We start from the raw sequence: 21,543 nt of genomic DNA on the forward strand, positions 1-21,543 counted from the left end.
TTAACTACGTTCTCACACACGGAAAGGTCCCGCGTACGAAAAGTACGTGCCGCATTACCCGATTGTCACTACTGCCTGTGGGTCCACGTGTTATGTCCCACCTGTCAGGGACGACATGTAGAGCTTGCTGTATGCTTTAGGTCGCACGCCTAGCTGCGTCCTTGCTGTGAGTTACAGGAAAGCTCTTCGAAATTAACCATGACAGGTGGGCCCGCTGGTGCTGGTGTTTCCTGGCTCCCACTTGTCATTTAGAGATAGATCTGGGGTTGCATTGAATGCGGAACAGTTGGAAAAATCGGTTGGAGTTTGTGGTTGGCACGCCAAAGCGGGTGATTAATGGCGTCTTTCTTTCCACAACGAGGTTTATGCTTTGCCTTGTGTTTCTTTCTGCGCTTTGGGCGCAGGGTCAATGAATCGGGTCCATTGCCACGTGGGTGTTGGGTGGCTATTGAAACCGGGAAACCGAACACTCGGCCGTCGGCGAGAAGGACGCGACTTCGCCTCCACCTCTGCATTTCCTTGCGCCATAGTGCCGTTTTTGACAGAACACGGTAGATCTACTGGCCATCTAGGCACTTGTCAGGTTTCGACATCGGAGAGCACACAACGGTCTCTCCGGCAAGGCCTTCATTCTTCAGTGGTTTTGGCCGAGGTGCGGCCTTTTGGCTTGCTCATGTGCGTGCTCCATCAACAACCATAGATCAAAGTATAACTTATCTAATGCAGGAATCCTTAAAGAACATTTGGCATGGATCAGAACCGGCCATTTCACCACTGAACGGGTTATGGCAATTCTGACAACAGAAACGAGATCAACCTCACATACCATCAAGAAAGGAAGATGAGCACAACCTTTACATACTGAAGCAGTATGCAAAATAGGGAGATGTCACCTTCGTGGAATCAAAACAGATGCGTGTACAATAGAAAGGAAAGACTGCTCCACCAAGGCATCCATTGTGAACCCTAGGATTTATAAGTTGCAACTTGTTTTACAAGGATCCACATAATATGGGACAATGGAAAATAGATGTCACGAACAATGAGCATTGCACGATGACTTAGATGGAGCCAACATCAACTGAAAATTAAGTCTATGGAAAACAGACCTTCAAACAATTAAAATAAGGATCAGAGCAACCTTTTCCTGCGTTCATCGCCAAATATATCCCCACAAGATTATACACACACACATTGGCAACTATATGTGTAGCTGGACTCACTTGCGACCTCGTAGCATACCACCAATCATTTGTACATTTCACTTCTTAACTGGCAACCTGCACGTTTTCCATTGCCATTACAACAGATCATGTGGAGAGAAAAAATTACAACAAGGAGACACATAAAAATACAATGTCCACGACGAAATATGCAAGCAGATTAAATCTCCCAAAAATTACACCACTGTTATCTAAAATTCTAAACACAATAAAACAAGTTCTACAGAACCTGACAAAAGCAAATAAGTCAATTGCACAAAAAGATTGCTACTGTCTGATTTTTCAAAGAAAATTCTAGTTTCTTTTCATCAACTAGCAAAGAAGAGGGCGCACACAACCAATGTCAAAACAGGTTTCCGGTTATAGCTGTGGGTGCGTAAAAATTTAAACCTTTTAAGACCTTAGAACCTAACAGAAATACACCAAGTTCCATGTTCTTGAGTCTCCGAACAGAACATGCGGAGACACATGATTGATGGTGACTATCAGTCAAAGCACTACCCAATTGATCCCCAGGATATTTCCTAACAGTACATGCAATCCCAAGCTTGTTTTCCAAAAGGTTGATCTGATGGCCAACTCTTAATGGGGCTAGTTGCCAAACATTTACCCCTCTGCCCTCAAATACATCATGACAGAACATGCACAGTAAATGTTTTAGAACTTCAACCACTAATATACATGCAAAAATGTGTTTGATTATACATGGAAAATGTAAATAACTGATTTCCTAACGGAAGTACTTACAAATCATCAGTTCTATATTTTATGGTAAGATTTAACCAGAGAAGTTAGCAGTCATAGCCTCATAGGTATCGTTGTTTGGTTGAGACAATTTCAATGCCAAACCCAGAAGTAATTAAAAGAGACTTGAGGGTGTAGCAAAACCAAAAGTGAAAGGACACTCCTACGTCAAACACTCTGTTCTCTTGGCTTCTAAAACATGGTCTTAACAGTTCAAACCCGGATCTCATGGTCTAATCCTGTTATTGTACATAATGTATCCTGACAATTAAGGCCAGACCTAGAAAATCAAAATAAATAAGGTTGCACAGGAAGTCGAGGGAGTGGCATGCAGATGAGGCAGACGTCATGCGTCAATGTAGAGGTCTGCAGTGGCAAAAAACAGGGCGGGAGAGAGGTTGAGGGAGAAGACATGTAGGGAAGAAGACGCTGATGTGACTAAAGTTGCCTGCATGGCACATACATTGCAATTTCAGATGGTTTAGAGAGTCCGTGGGGATAAATTGAGCGGTCCAATACTACTAAGTTAGGATACTCAAGATGCACACGTGGTATTCCAATACCAAAATGCACAAAACCACCAATCAATCAAATAGTGTGTATTAGCAGTCACACACAAATAGCCAAGCTCAGTCTCTAGCCTTTCTTGCGACCTCACCTCACAATGTGCATGATTCAAGGCTGTGTAGAACTTTGGAAGGGCCAGAGGGGTTAACGGTCGAACTTAGCCATGGCGGAGACTACACCATGCCATACTGGTGTGCCCGCATTTCCAGCGAGAGTCCAGGGAGGGTAAAGTGGACTTTTTCTTAATCTTTTATGCTATATAATAGAATTAGTCATTGATTGGATCCATGCAACACATTAAGAAATATGCAACACACAATATTTAGATCTCAATTAACAAAATCAGCAATCAGTTAACGAATTTTAGTTGGATGAGTGGAAGAGCATGATACATCACAGAAAATTGAAGACAGGGTAAATCAATAACCTGATCACATTGCCATTTCAGCTTGCAGAGCAGCAAGCTCATCCTCCTCAGCTGACGCTTTCTGTGGAGCAAGGTGAGGTCGTGGCCTGTTGGCTGGAATCTGTACCGGATGAATAGGTGGAGCTGCAACTGGCTCCAGTAGTTGAGATTCCAACTCTGCTCCCTCCAATTCTTCCAGCTCCGCTTCTAGTTCATCCTATCAATTTTTCAGGGCAATAGGTATTAAGTGAATTCCCCAAAATTATACGTACATCTTAAATGGCTAGTTACTTACCTCGTCAAAATCAGCAGATGCTCCAAGAGGAGCTGACAAAGCATCTTGTATTTGTTTCATGTTCTCAGTCTGTTCATTAATTTCATCCATAGTCTTATCAACATCATCGATATTTCTGCAGGGCCAAGGAAATTAGTCGATTTAAAACCTGAATTACCTGAAATAATTAGAGGAACAAACCTAAATTAAAATAGAATAATAATAATACTCACGTTGCTTTTTGCATTGCTTTCATAGCTTTGGCGCCAGTCCTCAATGCATCAACAGTCTCAGTCGTAGCTTTAGCAGCTTCTAACATGATCATCTAGATAACAAGATCAATATGGTAAACATACTGTATGCAATGAACATGAACATGTACAAAAAAAACTAACTCGGAACTAGGAGTTAACCTGATCATGGATTCTCAACTGAAAATTCCCAAGCTGCTCAATTTGTTGCTCATAAAGTTTTTTCCTTTTCAAAGCTTGGATAGCCGCTGATGAAAAACAGAAATTAGTTGACAAAAAATATTGTTGCAATTATGTATGACATCATAACTCTATTCTACATTACATAAAAACAACAATGGCACATCACAATCTAAGGTAATCAACATTAGCTCAACTGAAAGAAAAAAAAAACGAATACGCCGTATTTAGCATCATGAGGGCTTCAAGTGAAACGATAGTACAGGTTGCTTGGCATTAACCCAATGCATCTTACACGACGTATTATCCAATGCAGAAACATGCCAGCCTTGATATTAACCCAATGATCTTAACAATGAGAAGAATAACAACCGTGTCTCAAATTTAAAAATTGCACGAGCATCGAGCGCAGCAAGCACGAAAGAAAATAAAAGTAAAATGGACGTGAGAATAGGATGTATGTGTTCTAAAATTGGCAGTGTGGCATGTGTATAAGATAAGTTAATTCCCATTTTATATGTATGCACTTTGGAAGAAAAAAAATACTCCAATCAACATATTACTAGGGTAGATTACATGTTGCACTAAGGTGATTGACCATACCTCTTTTATTCTTTGCTTTTGAGAAATCCTTGGCCCTCTCAAGCTCAGCAGCTGCTTTTTTCTCCAACACTTTCTCTTTCTTCTCCAGCATATCAAGAGTCTAAATATATACAAAGAAGGATTTAAGAACTTCTCATATTTCATAGCATATGCATAAGAAAGCGTCAAATTTATGATTGTAACACTAGCATTAACAGAAATTAGGAAAAGAATAAGAAGAATAAACACCTCACCTCGTTTAACTTATCTAAAGTGGCCAACGCGCCGGCGTTGGCTTGCTCCTTGGGCTTCCCGAATAGCCTGTTGAACATGGTGGCACCTGTAATATGGAATCGGAACCCGTGAGGCTGAAGAACAAGAGGTATCTCCACAAGAGAACAACAGAAGCGCAAAACATCTGGACACGGGCGGAGGACCCAGTAGGGCAAGCCCTACCTTGATTTTCGCCTCGGTTACGAATTAGGGTAGAATAAGGAGATGAAACGGGGAGCCAAAGGGCGGAATCCGTTCGTGGGGGTGATGGGAGGAGAAACGGTCGGGAGCGATAGAATCGAGGGGGAGACCAACCGGCGGTGGCGGCGCTCGCGCGAGGAGGAAGACGAGCGACGGTGCGAGGTGGGCTGGCGGCTCGGCAGCGAGATCGGACAGAAGAGGAAGGAGGGGATGCGGCTCAGCAAGGGGAAAAAAGGAGAGATAGTTGTTGGCCTTCTGCACACGTCGAAATAATTAGTCCCGTAATTCATCCGAGACACGTATTGAGTGCATCTACACCGAAGGTTCCCTGTTCGCCAGGCGTTTTCGTTGCTCTTGGCGTCGTCGCTTGTCAAACCCGCGTACCCCCTCGTCCACTTGATGAGAAGATCATGTAAAAACACACATTTGAGACATATCTAGGCGAAACCAATTTTTTTTTAAAATTTTACAATTACCACCGTTTTTGGGCTGTTGGTTCCTCAGGCCACTAATATTGGAGTTTAACGCAAGTTGACAGCAATCCTGACCCTGGCTCCTATTATTACTCTAAAAAATAAAAGACAGCAATCCTGACAATTGGGACCACCTGTCAGATCCAACGTGGCTTTTCCCAATCCAACGTGGCATTTTCCTCTGTCTCAAAAAAAAAAGTTGTCTGATTCCCCTGCCCACGGCTTCTTCTTCCTCCTATCGTCTGACCGCCGGCCTGCCCGCGCCGCATGGCCGCCGCAAGGCCTGCACGCGCTCCCGCCCGCCCGCCTGCGCCCCCGCCGCCGGCCTGCCCACGCTGCGCCCCCGCCGCCTGGCTGCCACACCGCCTGCAGGCGCTCCCGCCTGGCCGCCTGCGCCGCCGTCCGTCTGCTGCCCCGCATCGCATCGGACTCCGGCCGCTCCCCATCGCCCCCATCGGCCGCCCCGCATCGCATCGGACTCCGGCCGCTCCCCGTCGCCCCCTTCTGCAGAGCGCTTCGTGCCGCTTCGCGAGCCCCCGCGGACACCAGCCCGCTCCGGCCGTGGGACACCGTGATGCACCTCTCCTCCCCATCATTACTACCCTGTGGGACACCGCCGGCCTCTGCCTAGTCGCCATCATCGTCTGCAAAGGCGGGTCTCATGCGGTGCAGCGCGGCGGGGTCAGGTTCCAGGGGTGCGTGCGGCTGGGCGCTGTGGACGAGGGTGCGGCGTGCGTGCGGCTGGGCGGCGGGGCAGCTTCGTCGCGGCGGCGTCCTGCTGGGTGCTCAATCGGGTTCGGACATGATGGAGGGCTAGGCCAACGTGGAGCAGGTGGCACCTGACATGTGGGCCCCCCGTCAGGTTTTCCATCAAAACGCGATCAAATGAAAAATCAGTGCGCGGGAGTACAACGGATCACAAAAACGGTGGTAATTTGATTTTTTTTAAAGGTGGTTTTCTTATATATGTGCCTCAAATGTGGTGGTTTTAAGTAATTTTCTCATCTGAAAAACACCCCACCCGGGCTTGCAGGACCAGCCCCCGCCCCCCTCTCCCACTCGGTCTCCAGGGGCTTGCAGGGCGCCATCCACAGAGACACGCCGGCAGCCAAGGACTTCAACGGCTGTCCCGAGGATCCCACACGGGCGAGCTCAATCTGGTCATCTGCCCCTCCGCACGAGGTCCCAGGGCCCCCTCCTCTCCCTCTCCGCTGCGCCGCCGCGGAAGCTAAGTGGCACAAAACCAAATCAGAGTGGAATTATTTTAATCAGAGTAGAACTTTAAGATGTTTCGGTGTTGCTATTTTGCTTTTTTTTTGTGAGTACAAAATAGCTTGTTTGTTGAGGTAAATACACCAGTGGTCCAACTACTAGAGAGGTGGGAGCAATTTAGTCTAAATTCTTGAAATTGGGGTGGACTAGTCCTAAAAGTTGAAAGGTGGGAGCAAAAAAGTCCAATCTAATCCGAATGGAGACGTGGTTTCATCTCGGCCGTTCGTATGGCGAACTTGTACTTTTAGCAAAGAGACCCCTCAGTATAAGACATTAACAGAAAGGTCCAGACCACACAACAAAGATAGTTTTTCCAAAAAAAAAAAACACCCGGCGCATTTCTGTCCTCTTTCCTTGCTAACTGCTTCGCCTTCCCTGACTCTTCGTTGTCGCCTCGACGATGACGACGTGGGCGATCAGGCGTCTCCTCGTCGGCTGCGAGACACGACGATGCCGTCGGAGCCCCGCCTCCGGTAATGGGACTCTGGTCGCCACAGTACGGTAAGATCGCTCGACTGCCAAACCTGCCACCGCCGCCTCTAACCCGCTCGGGACCAAGATTCCCCCTCATGAACTACCCCTCAACCAGCGCTAATGCGGCACCCGCCCTTGCGGAAGCTCCTCATCGGTGGCCGGCCAAATTCTAGGGTTAGAGAGGTGCGGGGGAAGAGGAATAGAGCGGTGCGGGCGGCCGAAAAGGAACACGAACCGTCATGCACTTGTTAGAATTCGGAGCAATTTAGTCAAAGTCCAGGGGGTTTTCAGCAAAATGGAAAAACCGACTAAACATGCCACGTGTCCTCTCCTTATTGGCCAGGACCTCTAATGAATCCGCGAATCAACTTTTAGGACTAGTCCACCCCAATTTTCAAGAATTTGGACTAAATTGCTCCCACCTCTCAACTGTTTGGACTGCCAGTGTATTTACCTCCTTGTTTTTTAGTATCCCATTGCCACGCACGGACATTTTCCTACTAACTTTTATTTGTCGCAAACTTGCAAACTATCAACATTTATCATCGAAATCTAAAACATGCACTGTAGATCAAAAGGGGAAATCAACTCTCACTTAAACACGTTTTTTTACATAACTCATGTACTTATCTATGTTGTCTTATCTTTAATTCCTATCTCTAATCTTGACCTAACGTTGGAGACCGATGGACCAGAACGAAGGTTTGCATTAGATAGGTAGTCATTCATTTGAACATAAAAAAATGTCTTCCGTTTGTAAACTTTGTCTATTTCCTCAACCTTTAGCCCACAGCTCATGAATCGTTTTTGCTCGACTTCTTTATGACCTCGATCCCAACGCAGGTTCATTCAACTTAGCGCCAACGAGTTGGGCCTCTCATGGTGATGTAGTCGAAAGAGCTCTCCGCAGTATGCACATACGCGAAATGCAACTTTTTTTCCTGCAAACCTCGCTGGGTTGTGTCACCTGTTAATACCGCTGCAGTCGAGAAGGTCAGTCATGATCAACTCCTTGACATGCACACTCTTGGCACAATGCGGTTGATTCCTCTGGATTTAGCTTCAACCTCTTTGCAATCAAGTATCACATGAGGACCAATTTGGTTGGAGAGTCAACCGACTTCTAAGTTTTTTCTAAATAGAACCATCACATGTTAAAGGATACATGAAAGACGTACAAACTCGTGTTATATGCCCCAACTATGGTGCACGGAAATTGTTGACTATTCGGATCAATTTTAAGACAAATTAATACATCAATGTTAGATGTGTATTTGTTCGGACCATTTGAATTTCTATGTGTGTCTGTGTGTAAAATGAATTCGACAATCGAATTAGCAAACTAATTTTCAAATAATAGATCATGTGAGGTGATGATGGGTCACTTTTGGACGAGGTCCGAGAAGGGCGCCGCAGGAGGTAGCAACAGTGACGAACGAGTCGCGTGGGAGGCAGTGTGCACGTACGCCGTTCCGACATAACTCCACACAGTCGATGGCAACATGCAAGGGCCGGCTCTCGAGATGCATCTTCTCGTCCTCTCGTAGGATGCCTTATTAGGTATTTGTCAATTTACTCTTTTCTGTTCGTGTACAATTGCTTACTGTATCAATTGACTTTCGTTTACCCACGTTTGTTGTCATCTTGTTTAATGACACTAGATATGGGAATTATGTTTTGGTGGTGTATTTTTCTTTCGGTAAGCTGTAGTGAGTTACAATGTCGATTTTGGTTGATTGGTTTCAACTTCTGTAGTTTTTAGGGATGAGATAGCATTCTTGATTCTTGTGAAAACTTTGTGTTGAACAGCCCATCGAAAGAAGTATTCTCTTTTGAGGCAAACATGGTAGTTGTCTAGCTATATTATCTCAAAAAATGTAATCATGTATACAATTTCAGTCGACATTGTGAGAAATAGGAAGAACATAATCTTATCTTATATGTGTTCCCAAAAAACACTAGAAGAAATAATTTTATAAAAATGAAGGATTCAAAAAAAAAATTCTCCTCCTTTTGTCCCGTGTAACCGGAGGAATCATTATCATCATGGCTGACCGTTCAAGCTTTTCTCTAGCTCAGCAAGAGCTTTAGTAAGAGACCTCACATCCAAAGCTTTGCGCAACGTAGCATGAGAGTCACACTGCAGCCAGACAGACATGGATCAGTACGGTTTAATCACCAGCCTGACCGTCAGATCGATCAGATGCTGAGATATAAAAATAAAAATAAACAAGCAAGTGTACATATGTAGGTAGCTAGAGATAGGTGAAGACTGGCCTTTTCCAGCAGTAGAAGACGCTTCTCCACCAGATCCAGATGGTCATGACGATCACTCACAGGGACGTGAGTAAGCAGGATTTTCCGGAGGTGAGACTGAAGAAACTGAGCACAGTGAGATTCAAGATTGCAGCTGGGGAAGGCAGACTCACACCCAAGCTGGTAGAAGGGGCAATTGGTGAGCTTCATGGGACAAGAAGTGATGCAATGCCTGTCCATTTGACTCCTGATGACGCTGAGTTCGCAGTGCTGCTCACAGGGAAGGAGCTTCAAGGGGCAAACCTCGTCGTGCTCATGAGCGCGAAGAGCAGAGACCTCGGCTCGGCAGCCTTGATTCTGGCACCTTACAGGCCTGAAGCTGCAATCGACATGCCCATCAGCATCAGCAGCTTTCCTCTCCAGCTTCTCACGGCAATGGAACCGGCCGCTGACATCTAAATTTCCGACAAGGAGCAGAGACCGGGCAATGGCTTCCCTGGCGTGGATCGGCCAGAAACGGGTCGTCTCCATTTCTTGGACAAGGTCGTCGATCCTGTCGTCGCGGCTGTCGCTCAAGTATGGCAGCCCGAGGCCAAGCCATCCGACGACTACATTCCTCTTGGTGCTCGCGAAATCGTCCAGGAAGATGGATAAATTCTCGCTTGGATCCATGGACATGGTCTCTTCCGTGTTGTCCAGAATGATGCTCGTGCTTCTGTGCGTGATGTAGTCTACCAGCTCCTTGCGCGTCTCGACGGCGACGACCGAGGAAGAGGAGGAGTCCCTGGCGCTGGCCAAGGAGAAGAAGAAGGAGAAGGTTGTGCTGTCGACGCATGCCGTGGCCAGGCCGGAAAGCAGAAGCTGCGCCAGTCTGTGCACCATCTGAATGTCACAATTGGGGCAAGGGAAGAGGACACGATCATCATCAACTTCTGCTTCAACTATTGCTGGGATCTCCAATTCCATTTCTTTCAACTGCCTGCCAGCCTGCCATATGCATGAGTACTAGAACGGGCTCCGACGGATGATGATTACCAGCAAATTAAGATTCCGCATCTTTCTAACCTTTGGTTTTGGAGGCTGCAAAGAGATGCAGTTGCAGAGAATCGATCAATCGATCCCGGCAACAGCAAGCAGTCCCAAGATCAGCCTAGCACGATTGAAGCAAAATTCTGATTCTGATTGCGAGTCCCTTGGCTTCTTCTCTTGTTGTGGCTATGGCTTTTGGGAAAAGGGCAAAGTCAACCCACAGGGAGTGGGGTCTGGTGGGAAGAAAGTAGCAGAGGAGGAAATTTGGGTTCAGGGAAGAGATAAATTATTTTCTTTCTTTGTTTCCTTCCTTTTGGTAGGCTGGACACATCTAATGATCGTGCCATTTGGATCGACAGAGAGTGCGAGGGAGTTGGGATTTGGTCCTGATTTGATCAGTTGATCCAATGATTGAGTATAAGGACCTATACAAAATCCACGTAAATTAATTTAGGATGGAGGGAGTACACGTGACCGCTAGATAAATATAAAAACATCCTTGCCCAACAGGGCATATGTGAAATGAAGTAGTAATTCAATAAGATAAGCACATTTAATATCATGTCAATGATTGTTTAGGCCACGATTCTCAAATTGTGTCCAGTGTAAAGGTTAGTGTCCTTGACATTGTTAGCTGTTAATGGTTTTAAGTAATAAAAATGAGGTGCAGCTTAGCTGCTACATAAATGAAATTCTAACTTGAAAGATATCATGTAGAGCACCATGGACAGTGTTGTCTTATAGCATGTACAATGGTTGATAAGACTGTTTTATCTTACATGTTCCACGTCATTTAGAAAAGATAACAAAACATGTTGTACAATGAGTTATCTCTTAATGTTATATCTTAAAATTAATGCTTAGATGAATAAAATTAACTAAATAAATGTTAAGAAAAGGTGAAATCTAGTATAATGGGAAAATTGTCTTATCTTTGTCTTATCATTCTTGTGAAAAGATCATTTCTTAATTAAGAGAAGACTTGTGTTTTTTCTTCGTTTCTCTCTCTTCCACATCAGATTTTATCTTATGTGGCACCGTTAAGAGAAACCTGACGTCACCCCATTGTACACGCCCTTAGGCACCGGGATGGAGTTGATTGGTTGAGTACTTGCGTATGAACAGTGTTGTCTTAGGCACCGATGGGTAAAAGAAAAATTCGTAAATTGCCTTTACTCTGGCTCAATCCGAGCAGTATATACGGGGAAGGAAAATCAGCTGAGCGTCCGGGCGAGTCTGGGAGCAGCGAAAATATAGCTCGTCTCGTCTCCATTCCTGGGCAGCCTATTCGTTCGTCGCCTGCTCGAATCTGGGCCTCTATGAAACTGAGAGAAATGATGCCTTTGTGGGCTACTATTGGGCTGGAACCCGGGGAAATCTGTAAGCTATAATAAGGGTAAGAAAAGTTTCCTTGGTGCCAGCTCCGCTCAACTTAGGCATAAACGGAAGATTGGAAGATTAGTTAAGTGCCCGTGCGTTGCTACGGACTAACAGAAAAAATTATAAAGTCATCAATTAAAGGTTTTTTTTCTTGCAAATGCGTGCCAAGCAAAACACATTACCAGATCGCGTGAAATCCCAAGTTTTTTTCTTCTTTCTCGACTAAACTCTAAGAAGTTTGATTAAAGGTTTTTTTTTCTTGCAAATGCGTGCCAAGCAAAACACATTACCACATCGCATGAAATCCCAAGTTTTTTTCTTCTTTCTCGGCTAAATTTAAGAAGTTTGATTTAACACAAAGTTAGAACTTCTTATATTTAGAAACGAAGATAGTATTTAACGAGCTCATTCAATATCCTGTAAACAAAATAAGAGAAACTATATGCAGAGAATGTATGTCTACATCGAGATTGAAAGTGTTGCTTCACCACAGGAACATTATGAACTCTTATTAAAAAGGCATTTGTCATACGATGGGAGACACCTTTGAGGCTTCGGCCATAGGATCAGTAACCTTCTAAGTCTAAGAACCTTCTCGAGTTCAGTTAACTGAATCAGCAGGAATGTATATTTTGCTATGTATATTCTGCCTCCAGGTAACTATAGCGATACACAAACATTTATACATTTCGATCAAATGTGTTTGAAGTTAGCCTCTCCTTCCATGCATCCGGTTTAGCAACCTGAAAAAAGGCAAGAGTTGTAAAAATTTACATCTCAGGCTAAGAACTTAAGATGCCAAGCAGAAGTTCAGACTTCAATCTTTCAGTTTGGACCAACAGTACATAAAATTGAAAAAATGAAGCATTAAAAGAATTCCATAGCCTGACCAAACTGTTCACAATTCATATTGTAGCATTATTGCTTGATTAAATATAATCAGAAGGGTCACTGGGTCAGGCATTTAAAAATGTAGAAACATCCATGTCAGCTAAATCATAGATAAGGACAGCCCGATGCTCATATACTTTGTCGAGCCATCTTACACACTACAACACTAACCAGAGATACATTGTCCCTTTTTTTTATTAGAAACTGGGAGTACCAAAAAAACGAAGGTAAACAGAAATATGCCATACGAAAGGAAGTAACTGGCAGCGCAGGGGGAGTGCACAAGAGTAAGAAGAAAACACATGAAATTGCAATCAAGTATGTGAACTGGCTGACGGTACCTTACGACAATGCCCCCATGAAACACCTTATTCTCTAAATAGTGGTTTGCTAGCAGCATACCTGCTGTCATCAAATACGCAGGTACCGGCTGCATCAGTAGCTGCGCCTACAGAAAATTATCGATTTGTTTGAGTACAAGATTAGAACTTTGCTCTAGCTCTGTAGGAGAAACCCATATCAGTTTTAGACGTCAGTGTTAGATAAGGAAAAAAAATAACAGTGCAGAGCAGTAAAGAGAGACAAATCGCCTACCAGGGTTCATGTGCATCTGCAAAAGGCAGTAAAGCAGAAGAAAAAGAAAACTCTTATTTACCTTGTTGACCAACAGTTTTTTTTACTGCTATTATATATTGGAACCAGGGTAAGAGTACAATATGTAGATGCAAGGTTCTCAGTTTCTACCCTTCTTTTAGCTCTTCCGATTCCCATGTAACTGAAATTAGCTAAAGTTAGGTACAATTGTACAATGAAAAATGTTCTTACCTTGCAACTGAAATTAGCCCTTCCAATTCCACCATGGAAAATGAAAAATCAGATAGCCATATCAGTTCTACCAATTAAATTAGCTTACCTTAATTTGGAAGCCCATCTTCCCTGGACGCAGATAGGACAAATGTTCTTTCTTGTCATGATCAATAATTGAGTAAGGTACTAACCTTTCACAACAACAGAGTTTACAGGTCAGAAGTTGTACCTTCATACATGATACGTAACATTGAAGTAATTATTTACTGAGACACAATAGCACCCCTCCCCCTGCATTGTGAATCGCTCTTTTTCTATCTAGGATATGCTAATCACAAAGTAGAACAAGCTTAAAGAAATTAAGAAGCCAAGGAGAATCTACAAAACAATTGGAGGTAGCTAATCCTGCACAATAAAACTGCAAGCTTCTTCCCGTGCATAGACAGTACAATACCTCGCGTGGTGGGCAGTGGCCTTCTTGGGCAAGCTCAATGTGACTGCACTCTGGATTTCCCTATAAGCAAACCAGAAATGTAACCCTCTTTTAGACTTGCTATGACCAATTCACTGAACCACATGTCATGAAAAAGAACATTTTTTCATAAAGCTTGCAGGTCCATACAATATTTTTCAAACCTGCCTGAAAGAAAGGGGCTTATCCCTGAATCCTAAATCAGATTTCTACGTCATTCATTTTTTCTCCAAGTGCACTTATATATTACATAGTACGAATACAATAATAATAAGAACTGTGAGGTAAAAAAAAATCAGGAATCCTGTAATTCATGTAGACCTATAACTCAATTTTGAGGTGAGAATACCTCAATGCAAGAACACATTAGATGAAATCATGATGCAAATGTCACACACTAAACTAAAGAATATGTAAGACCTTGACATCGGGGAAATTAAAATATGCATTAACAACATAGTGTAAGTATAATGTGTGATCAAGAAATTCAGAGGGTAAATCGTATACAACAAGCAAAAATAAGGCCGTTCTCTACTCTCTTTTTTCTGACGTCTTATTATAATGTACTTCGCATCCACATCAGTTTGTAAGTTTCACTAATTAATTAATAAGGAAACTCACCAATGACGTCTTATATAATGTACTTCTCATCCACAGCAGTCTGCCGATACCCCTTGTTTCATTAGAAGGGGCAGTTTTTGTAGGGCCTTGTACAGAGATATACCAGCACCTCAGATTTTATCTTTGCTGCTGAACACGTAAGACCATAATATGACCTGCCTGAAGCAAGAGCTAGTTAGAATTGACACACAAGAAACTCAGAAGCACACCTACCTAGCAAATCGACCAGATGCCCAATTTCCCCCTCAGCTTACGTGATTCATACACACGGAGCAGTTGGGGAGGCACGGCCCCTCAGCCTCCTCGTGCTCCCACGAGGCCGCATCGGAGCGGCCAGTAGGATTCAGTGGTCGTGGCGGCGCGGCCATCTGCGGATGGCGGGGCTGCGGCGGTGGTGTGGGAGGGACAGCCACAGGGTTGCGGCGGCGCGCGAGGCCAGCGGCCCGCGAGGCGACGGGGCAGGAGGATTCCAGCAGCGGCGACACGAGGACCACGAGACGAATCAGTAGGAAACAAGTAATACGCGAATCGGCGAATCCCATGGATTCGAGGGAGAAACGAGAAAAAGAAGGAGAAGAAGATGGGTTTAGGGTTTGAGACCAGCAGGAGGACGCGCGGCGGCGGTCTGACAGCGGCTGAGGTGCGCGGTGGCGGCTGATGTGCGAATTACGGCGGCGCCGTCGGACGTAGCGGCGGGAGGACGCACGTGTCTGCCGCCTGGATCTCGATGCCGCCACCATCTCCTTATCCCGCGGCATCCGTGGTGGAGGGCGATGGCAGCGGCGTCCGCGGTGGAGGGCACCGGCATCGACCCCCGGCCTGCGGGGTAGGAGGGCGGCGTCGGCGCGGTGGACGGCGGCTCTATGTGGGCAGATGGAGCGGGCGAGCAGGCTGCGGCGAGGGAAGCGGGGAGATTTCTTTTCCTATGCGTTTCTGCGAGAGGAGGAGATAGGGAGGCGCAGCGGGTCAGGTGTTTGCGGGACCCGGAAGTCGGCAGCGGCGGGCGGCCGGCCGGACGGACGGACGGACGAACTGCCAAACTCGAAATTAAGTAGCAGTAAAGACAAAGAAGGTAGACAACAGTTCGGCTTGTGCAACGAGAGTGAGTAGGCCTCTCAAATAATGAAGTGTCAATAAACAGAAAAGAAGCTTTTCGCTCAAAAAAGATGCAATATCTTTTTTTTTGTGTGGATGAAGCTTACAATATCTGTAAACACGTCAGCACAAAACAATAAACGATGCGTCGAACTGCTCTAGCAGAAATAGGCCGATAACTGTGCATTTTACTGTATACTACTCTATGTACCTACCTCAACAGATGTATGATGAATCCCAACAAATTTGGATAGAATTCAAATGCGTACAAAAGATCATAGCGTGGGCTATATCCAGGCATTGGAGTTGTATGGCTCTAGCTTGATGTATAGCAACGAGACAAGTAATATGAAGCTCCATGTCATGCATCCAGAAGGATATAAAGGTAGCTGACTCTTCTTCTCATTCATTTCCCTCAGTGTCGTGCTTCCGCAACTGGGTGGCCCAGACCGCGGGTAGGAAACCAATGACACGTCCCAGGTCGGCACCACGCCAGCGTTTTTCTCTCTCTCGAGAAAAATATAGGTCGGCACGAATCGGTGACTTTCAAGTTTCAACACACAACGAAAAGAAAAAGAAAAGGTTGACTTTGAACTCAGGCTATCGGTCAACGTCAAGAGGTGCTGATCCTCGCAACGATCCAAGCATTTGTTGGCCTGAATATAGCTCCCGCGTGGAGCACACGTACGAATAACAAAGCTTTGACCCAGCAGCGTAAGCGTAACCCGGTCAGGCCCCCTGTACGTATCACCATCGTCGAGGGAGAAAGAAAGCAACAGCTCCTCCACCCTGTAACATCCTGCCACAGTTAACATCGAACCGTGCTCTGAACTTGATTAATCAAACAAACGAGGAGCTCGTACGTTGACTTCGCTCTTGGCGACGAACTACCGCAAAGTAAAGAGATAAACCGACGACTTCTTTGCAGCTGCAGCATTGCCAGACAGAAAGGATGCAGAGCGACCTTGCAAAGAGGGCTGGCAGGCACGCAAGACGCAGATGCAAGCAAACGCAGCCTGGGACGGGGCACATGCGATGCGTACGTGGAGCCGCGCACAATGCGCTGCTAGTAGTACCTCGTTGGGTTGCCTATACTGTCGTACTTGTCGCGCTTGCTCGTGCAGCAGATCTGGCAAAGTTAGTTCTGGTCCTAGATTAAGCATGCTTTCCGTAATCGCTTCTGGCTTTTGGCGCAGCCTGCCTGCCTCCGTGCATGTGTACGTGCCAACTGGGCTTTAGTATAAGACAGCAATTCTGGGTGCGAAAGTGTGCGGGCCGCCACTTGGGTTAGATTCTCAAGGTTCCCTAGCAGAGTAGCAGACAGCGGGGTTTCCCCTGCGTTGGTGCCTCGAGTAGCTAGGCAGGCAGTGCAAGGAGCCTGTAGGATAATCATCGATCGCAGAGGAAGGTCTCCGAGACAGCCGTTCTGCGCACTGTATCCTCACATGGGGCAGACGGAGACAACACCGGCAAGAGTTCCGTGCGCATGCAGATGCACGGTTGTGCAGGTGCCTGGTGTGTATAGTCTGGCAAGAAAAAGCCTGGGAGTTGCTATTATTGTTGTGTCCATCGGTATCTTTTCATGTAGAAATAACATGACCGAGTTCCCTCTCGGCACAGGAATCAGAAACTAATCGTCCTTGTTTTTTTTTTTATGGCCAAGTAGAGGAACTATTAATGGAGCAATGTAAGTTGTACCGGTATCGTGTTATGGGTGCAGGAGGTCTGGAAGTGCAACATGCAGGATTTTCGCTTTTCTTCAACTTGCACTCGTCGTTGACTTGTGAAATACTCGACAGGTTCTCGGTCAAGTTGTTTCTGTATCCGGAGAAAGAGTAGCACGATGGAACTTGGAGGGCACCGCATTCGGTTGACTTGAACTAGCCATGTTTTTCCAAGGGAGAATTGAGCACGTCTGATTGGATAACTAGAGCTGTCAACAGCAAACCCACATGAGAGGGCCGGGGGTATGCCACTCGGGAGGAGGAGGATATGTGCGCAGGCCCGACAGCCCCGTCCACCGAACCTTACCGTGACGCGCACAGGGGGGGGTGTCGACTGAAAGAAGAAGATTGAGAAGAATACAAACAGTTGCCTACCTGAAAGATACAACAGCCCCGGAACGGCCGGAGTATGCATGCATCATCACAGTCGATCGCCTGTGGCGTGCATGCCATGGATGCAAAAAAATTGCCTTGCCTGGGCAGTGAAACGAACCCAGTCCCCAGAGCACGAGGACAAGTGTGTACAAGACGCGGTTGCGCGCGCGCACATGGCCACATGACTTGCCGCGTCGGCGTGGTGCTAGCTATGCTTGCCCACTTCCTTCCTTCCTTCTTCCGCGGGGGTCTCTCTCTCTCTCGGTCTCGGGCCCCGCCAAGGCGAAGAGGCACGGCGGTATCAGTCCATCCCCCCTGGCGTTGCTTTGCTTTGGCCTTTGGCGCGGCGCGATTCATTGATCCCTGATAAAAAGCAGAGGAGGCAGGGGACGCACTCACGCAGCCGCTCTCTCGCACGCGCACTCCTTACTCAAAGCAAAGCCGCAAGAGAGCCATGAACCGCCTGACGCCGGCGCACCACGGCAGGGCCGCGACGATGCACCCGCCGCAGCACCACCACGGCGGCCTGGCGCGCTACGGCTCCGCGCCGGGCGCCTTCCTCGCCGCGCTGGCCGACTCCGTCGTCGCCTCGCCGCCCCCGCCGCCGGTCGTCAGCCGGTTCTTCTCCGGCGGCGGGGAGACCTCGTCCGGGCTCGCCTCCTGCGAGTCCAGCTGCCACACGGACGGCAGGCTGCAGCGGGCCTACGGCGGGTCCGGCGAGATCATCCACCACGTGCCTCAGCCGCCTCCGCATCCCGCGCCGCAGTCAGGGCTCCTCCGGCACAGCAGCTCTCCCGCCGGGCTCCTCTCCCGCCTCATGGCCGACCCACACGGTACGTCGTTCCCCGCCGATCGCTCGTCTCTCTCCCGGCTTTTCTTCGCTTAGCGTATCGCGTGTCACCGCGCGCTCCCATTGGCTCCTATTTTTACTGCCTGCCTCTGTTCTGCTTCTAGCTCCTGTGCTTGGCTCATTCAAGTTTGAGTACTACCATCTTGCGAATTGCGATCTATGGTTGTTCATGCGCATGATGTCTCGTGAGTGATTTAGGAGGATCATGACGGCCAAATGGGGCGGATGATCTTATCTGTCCAATAAGCACTCCTCGCGAAACTGGTGGGAGCTGGCGAGTGACGGGAAGGGGCGGCGTGGAATAATCGCCGCGCGCCTTATTTTAATTAACGGATAGAAAAGTGCCCCACTCATCATCCTGTCCTCCATGTAAACTAAAAGTTAGCTAATTAACAGCACCTTATCTGCTGTCTCAGATGCAGCACTGCCATTGACTAGATATTTTACCCAAGTATAAACTTCATTGGCACTGTCACATACTACAATGCACTGAATCTGAACCTAGCAATCTGTAGAAAAGTACTGCACCCGTTCCCAAGTGGTGCATGCATTGTATCCGGCTGACGTGGCGTGAGCCTTCCTCGCTGGCATCAGCGAACCTGGACACACATGTCACCTCTGTTTTTTCTCCTCCAAGCTGAGGTGGGCACATGTCGATTCGTTTTAGGCTCAGTGCATGCATTGTATCTGGCTGACGTGGCGTGGTTCCGAAACCACGGATAAGGCGCTGCCCGGTATTTGCCAGATATCGTGCAGCGCTTCAGCAGCACTTAAGATCCTTGGACGCACCGCGCACGTACGTAGCCGCGCAAACCGTTAGCGAATCGCCAACTACAAGAGTGCGATACGCTTCTCTTGTAGAAATACAAGGCGTTTAATGTCCCAATGCACCACTGCACCTGCCCTGGCCCAGACCCCATAGCCCCGAGTATTTGCCTTGATCGATCGTGTCCATGATACTTCCTCTTGTGTTTCTAATGCAAATACGAACAGTCGCTGACAATTGGGCTCACTGTCTCACGCAATTGATCTTCTGATGCGCGGGCAGGCAACAATGGCGGGATGGGGAATATCGGGGGCTACACGCACTCGCAGGCGGCGGGCAACGTGGACGCGATGGCGCAGCACAGGAGGCTGAGCTCGCAGTGGAGCTTCTCCAGGCAGCAGCAGGACATGATCATGCCGCAGATCTCGGAGATGGGGATGGCCTTGGCCACCATGCCGGCCGACATCGGCGAGAGCATCGCCACCGGCGGCAACAGCTCCAGCGACGGGGCGGGCGGGAACGCGCAGTCGTCGTCCTACGGCGGCGGAGGCCTCTCCAGGAACTTCTCCATGAGCTCGTGGGACGACACCAACTCCATCATGTTCTCCTCTCCGGCTCGCAGCAGCAAGAAGGCCAAGGTCATGGTGGATCTGGACCACGCCGATGACGGCATGGTCACCAGCTTCAGCAACATCGACTCGCAGGTACAGGCAAATTACAATGTGCTGCTAAAATTCCACTGTTTGGTTGGTTAAATTTTTAGTGCCTGTAATTAACCGACTGCTTCCTGTTAGTAATGTTTCTCGTCCAATTCTTTTCAGTTTGGTGTGTCGAGCTCATCCCTGGAGATGCCCGGCATGGATGACTACCTACAGCTGCAGCAGGACTCCGTCGCCTGCAGAGTCCGCGCCAAGCGTGGTTGCGCGACTCACCCGCGGAGCATTGCTGAGAGGGTTAGTGTCCTGCATCTTCTGCTGCCTCGACTTAATTAACATGTGTTGTATTTGATCTTTTTCTTATAGAGAGATCGTACTGAATCACTTAAATGCTCATGCTGTTCAGGAAAGAAGAACAAGGATCAGCAAGAGGCTAAGGAAGCTGCAAGACCTGGTGCCCAACATGGACAAGGTAGCTTAACTAATTATCAGATTTCTGCCAGCAGATAAAGTCGACTGTCATCTCGAGGTCAGCAGATCAGGATACAAGAAAAATCTCACCATGAATTACAAGAGTCCGTGATCACTGAACAACTAACACTGACCTTTCTAACCTGAATTGGGAGTATTGTCTTATCTATTAGGAATCCAAAACGTAAGTAGTTGTTAATGACTCGGACCTAATTACTACAGAGTTCAGACTACTTTATGGCAATTCACTTCGTTGGGAAATATTGCTTGGTCCTTTCAGTACACATCATTCTTCACATCTTGTCAGACTGTCCAATCTAGCTGTCCTGAATTGCATTTGTTGTGTGCACTTCCTCTCTTAGTAATAAGTTTGTTCTTGAATATGCAGCAAACAAACACGTCAGACATGTTGGATATTGCTGTAGACTACATCAAAGTGTTGCAGGACCAAATTGAGGTATGCTCGGTAGCTGTTGTATCTTACACACTTCCAGGAGTCCTTGTTAAAAATGTTTTTTTTACATTGTACATCAACATCTTTCATCTATTTTGACGTATGTCTAAACTGCCTAAGCAATAATATACTTGTTACAAAAATAAAAGGACAAATGCCCGCGAGCACCTAATGAGCATTATGTTGTATGGCAATATTCTTACAAGCAAATTATAGCACTTCTCGCCATGAGAATTTAAAATGTACTAGCACTTATCATATGAAAATGTATTTGTGCAGAAACTGAAACAGGACCAAGGAAACTGCTCTTGCCCAGGCAATCAGAACTGCTGAGGCTGGAGAGCCAGACCTCCAATGCTATGTTTCTGCAAATGTCGTTGGCAAGCCCAAGTTTTGTTTCAGGAGATGGAGCTATAAAAGTGCTTTCGCATGTCAAGTGGCCTGCATGCCTCAGCCTCCCCTTTCATAGTTGTACACTTGTACCATGGATTAGCTTCGATGGCTTGAAGACTAGGAGATCACAAGTAGATTGTCTGTTGTAATTTAAGTACTGTAAGGCAGTGGCTCGTGTAAAATCTTCCATTTCAACACGAAAGGGATTGCTTCTGCTTATCATCATCTCCCCTTGTAAAGGTACTGTAGGCCTACCTTGTGTTCTCTTCTTGACATCAAGTTTATTTTAGTGAATTACTGGACTCAAAAGATCTCTTGATCAGAACTGGGGTTGATTAGTACTAGATATAGCAGTCCAAAGAGAACCTTAATATGATCGTGCA

The 21,543-nt window shown here is 46.7% G+C and overlaps 3 protein-coding genes and 1 long non-coding RNA gene across 9 annotated transcripts; 1 reads left to right on the top strand and 3 right to left on the bottom strand.

Moving 5' to 3' along the window:
* Window positions 1–919: 919 nt before the first annotated feature.
* On the bottom strand, window positions 920–4,974 carry LOC100844659 (vacuolar protein sorting-associated protein 32 homolog 2). Of its 2 annotated transcripts, none has more exons than XM_003564802.4 (8): window positions 4,816–4,974; window positions 4,482–4,567; window positions 4,249–4,348; window positions 3,628–3,713; window positions 3,448–3,539; window positions 3,236–3,350; window positions 2,962–3,157; window positions 920–1,280 (listed from the first exon to the last, which is right to left on the bottom strand). In XM_003564802.4, the coding sequence occupies exons 2-7, from the start codon at window positions 4,557–4,559 to the stop codon at window positions 2,966–2,968; spliced, it is 663 nt and encodes a 220-aa protein (XP_003564850.1). In that variant the 5' UTR covers window positions 4,560–4,567; window positions 4,816–4,974; the 3' UTR covers window positions 920–1,280; window positions 2,962–2,965. The 2 variants fall into 2 exon arrangements, with proteins under 2 accessions (XP_003564850.1, XP_010232698.1); XM_010234396.2 differs by having other exon boundaries at window positions 4,684–4,971.
* A 3,776-nt stretch (window positions 4,975–8,750) lies between these two features.
* On the bottom strand, window positions 8,751–10,541 carry LOC100833260. Of its 3 annotated transcripts, none has more exons than XM_014898868.2 (3): window positions 10,242–10,541; window positions 9,198–10,155; window positions 8,751–9,060 (listed from the first exon to the last, which is right to left on the bottom strand). In XM_014898868.2, the coding sequence occupies exons 2-3, from the start codon at window positions 10,140–10,142 to the stop codon at window positions 8,965–8,967; spliced, it is 1,041 nt and encodes a 346-aa protein (XP_014754354.1). In that variant the 5' UTR covers window positions 10,143–10,155; window positions 10,242–10,541; the 3' UTR covers window positions 8,751–8,964. The 3 variants fall into 3 exon arrangements, with proteins under 3 accessions (XP_014754354.1, XP_003567365.1, XP_024314104.1); XM_003567317.4 differs by having other exon boundaries at window positions 9,198–10,163; XM_024458336.1 differs by having other exon boundaries at window positions 9,198–10,541.
* Window positions 10,542–12,003: 1,462 nt separating this feature from the next.
* Window positions 12,004–15,385, bottom strand: LOC104582920. 2 transcript variants are annotated; one of them, XR_001406483.2, is made up of 4 exons: window positions 14,631–15,385; window positions 14,377–14,535; window positions 12,818–13,797; window positions 12,004–12,328 (listed from the first exon to the last, which is right to left on the bottom strand). It is a non-coding gene; the product is annotated as an uncharacterized LOC104582920 (long non-coding RNA). The 2 variants fall into 2 exon arrangements; XR_001406482.2 differs by having other exon boundaries at window positions 14,377–14,531; window positions 14,631–15,384.
* Window positions 15,386–17,939: 2,554 nt separating this feature from the next.
* Window positions 17,940–21,469, top strand: LOC100844967 (transcription factor bHLH128). 2 transcript variants are annotated; one of them, XR_002963056.1, is made up of 6 exons: window positions 17,940–18,403; window positions 19,469–19,890; window positions 20,008–20,139; window positions 20,249–20,371; window positions 20,702–20,770; window positions 21,047–21,120. XR_002963056.1 is itself a non-coding variant. In XM_003564803.4 (6 exons), the coding sequence occupies exons 1-6, from the start codon at window positions 18,025–18,027 to the stop codon at window positions 21,098–21,100; spliced, it is 1,122 nt and encodes a 373-aa protein (XP_003564851.1). In that variant the 5' UTR covers window positions 17,948–18,024; the 3' UTR covers window positions 21,101–21,469. The 2 variants fall into 2 exon arrangements, 1 of the variants encoding a protein (XP_003564851.1); XM_003564803.4 differs by having other exon boundaries at window positions 17,948–18,403; window positions 20,249–20,314; window positions 21,047–21,469.
* Window positions 21,470–21,543: the final 74 nt, after the last annotated feature.

This window comes from Brachypodium distachyon, chromosome 2 (genome assembly GCF_000005505.3).
Source record: "Brachypodium distachyon strain Bd21 chromosome 2, Brachypodium_distachyon_v3.0, whole genome shotgun sequence".
Lineage (NCBI taxonomy): Eukaryota > Viridiplantae > Streptophyta > Magnoliopsida > Poales > Poaceae > Brachypodium > Brachypodium distachyon.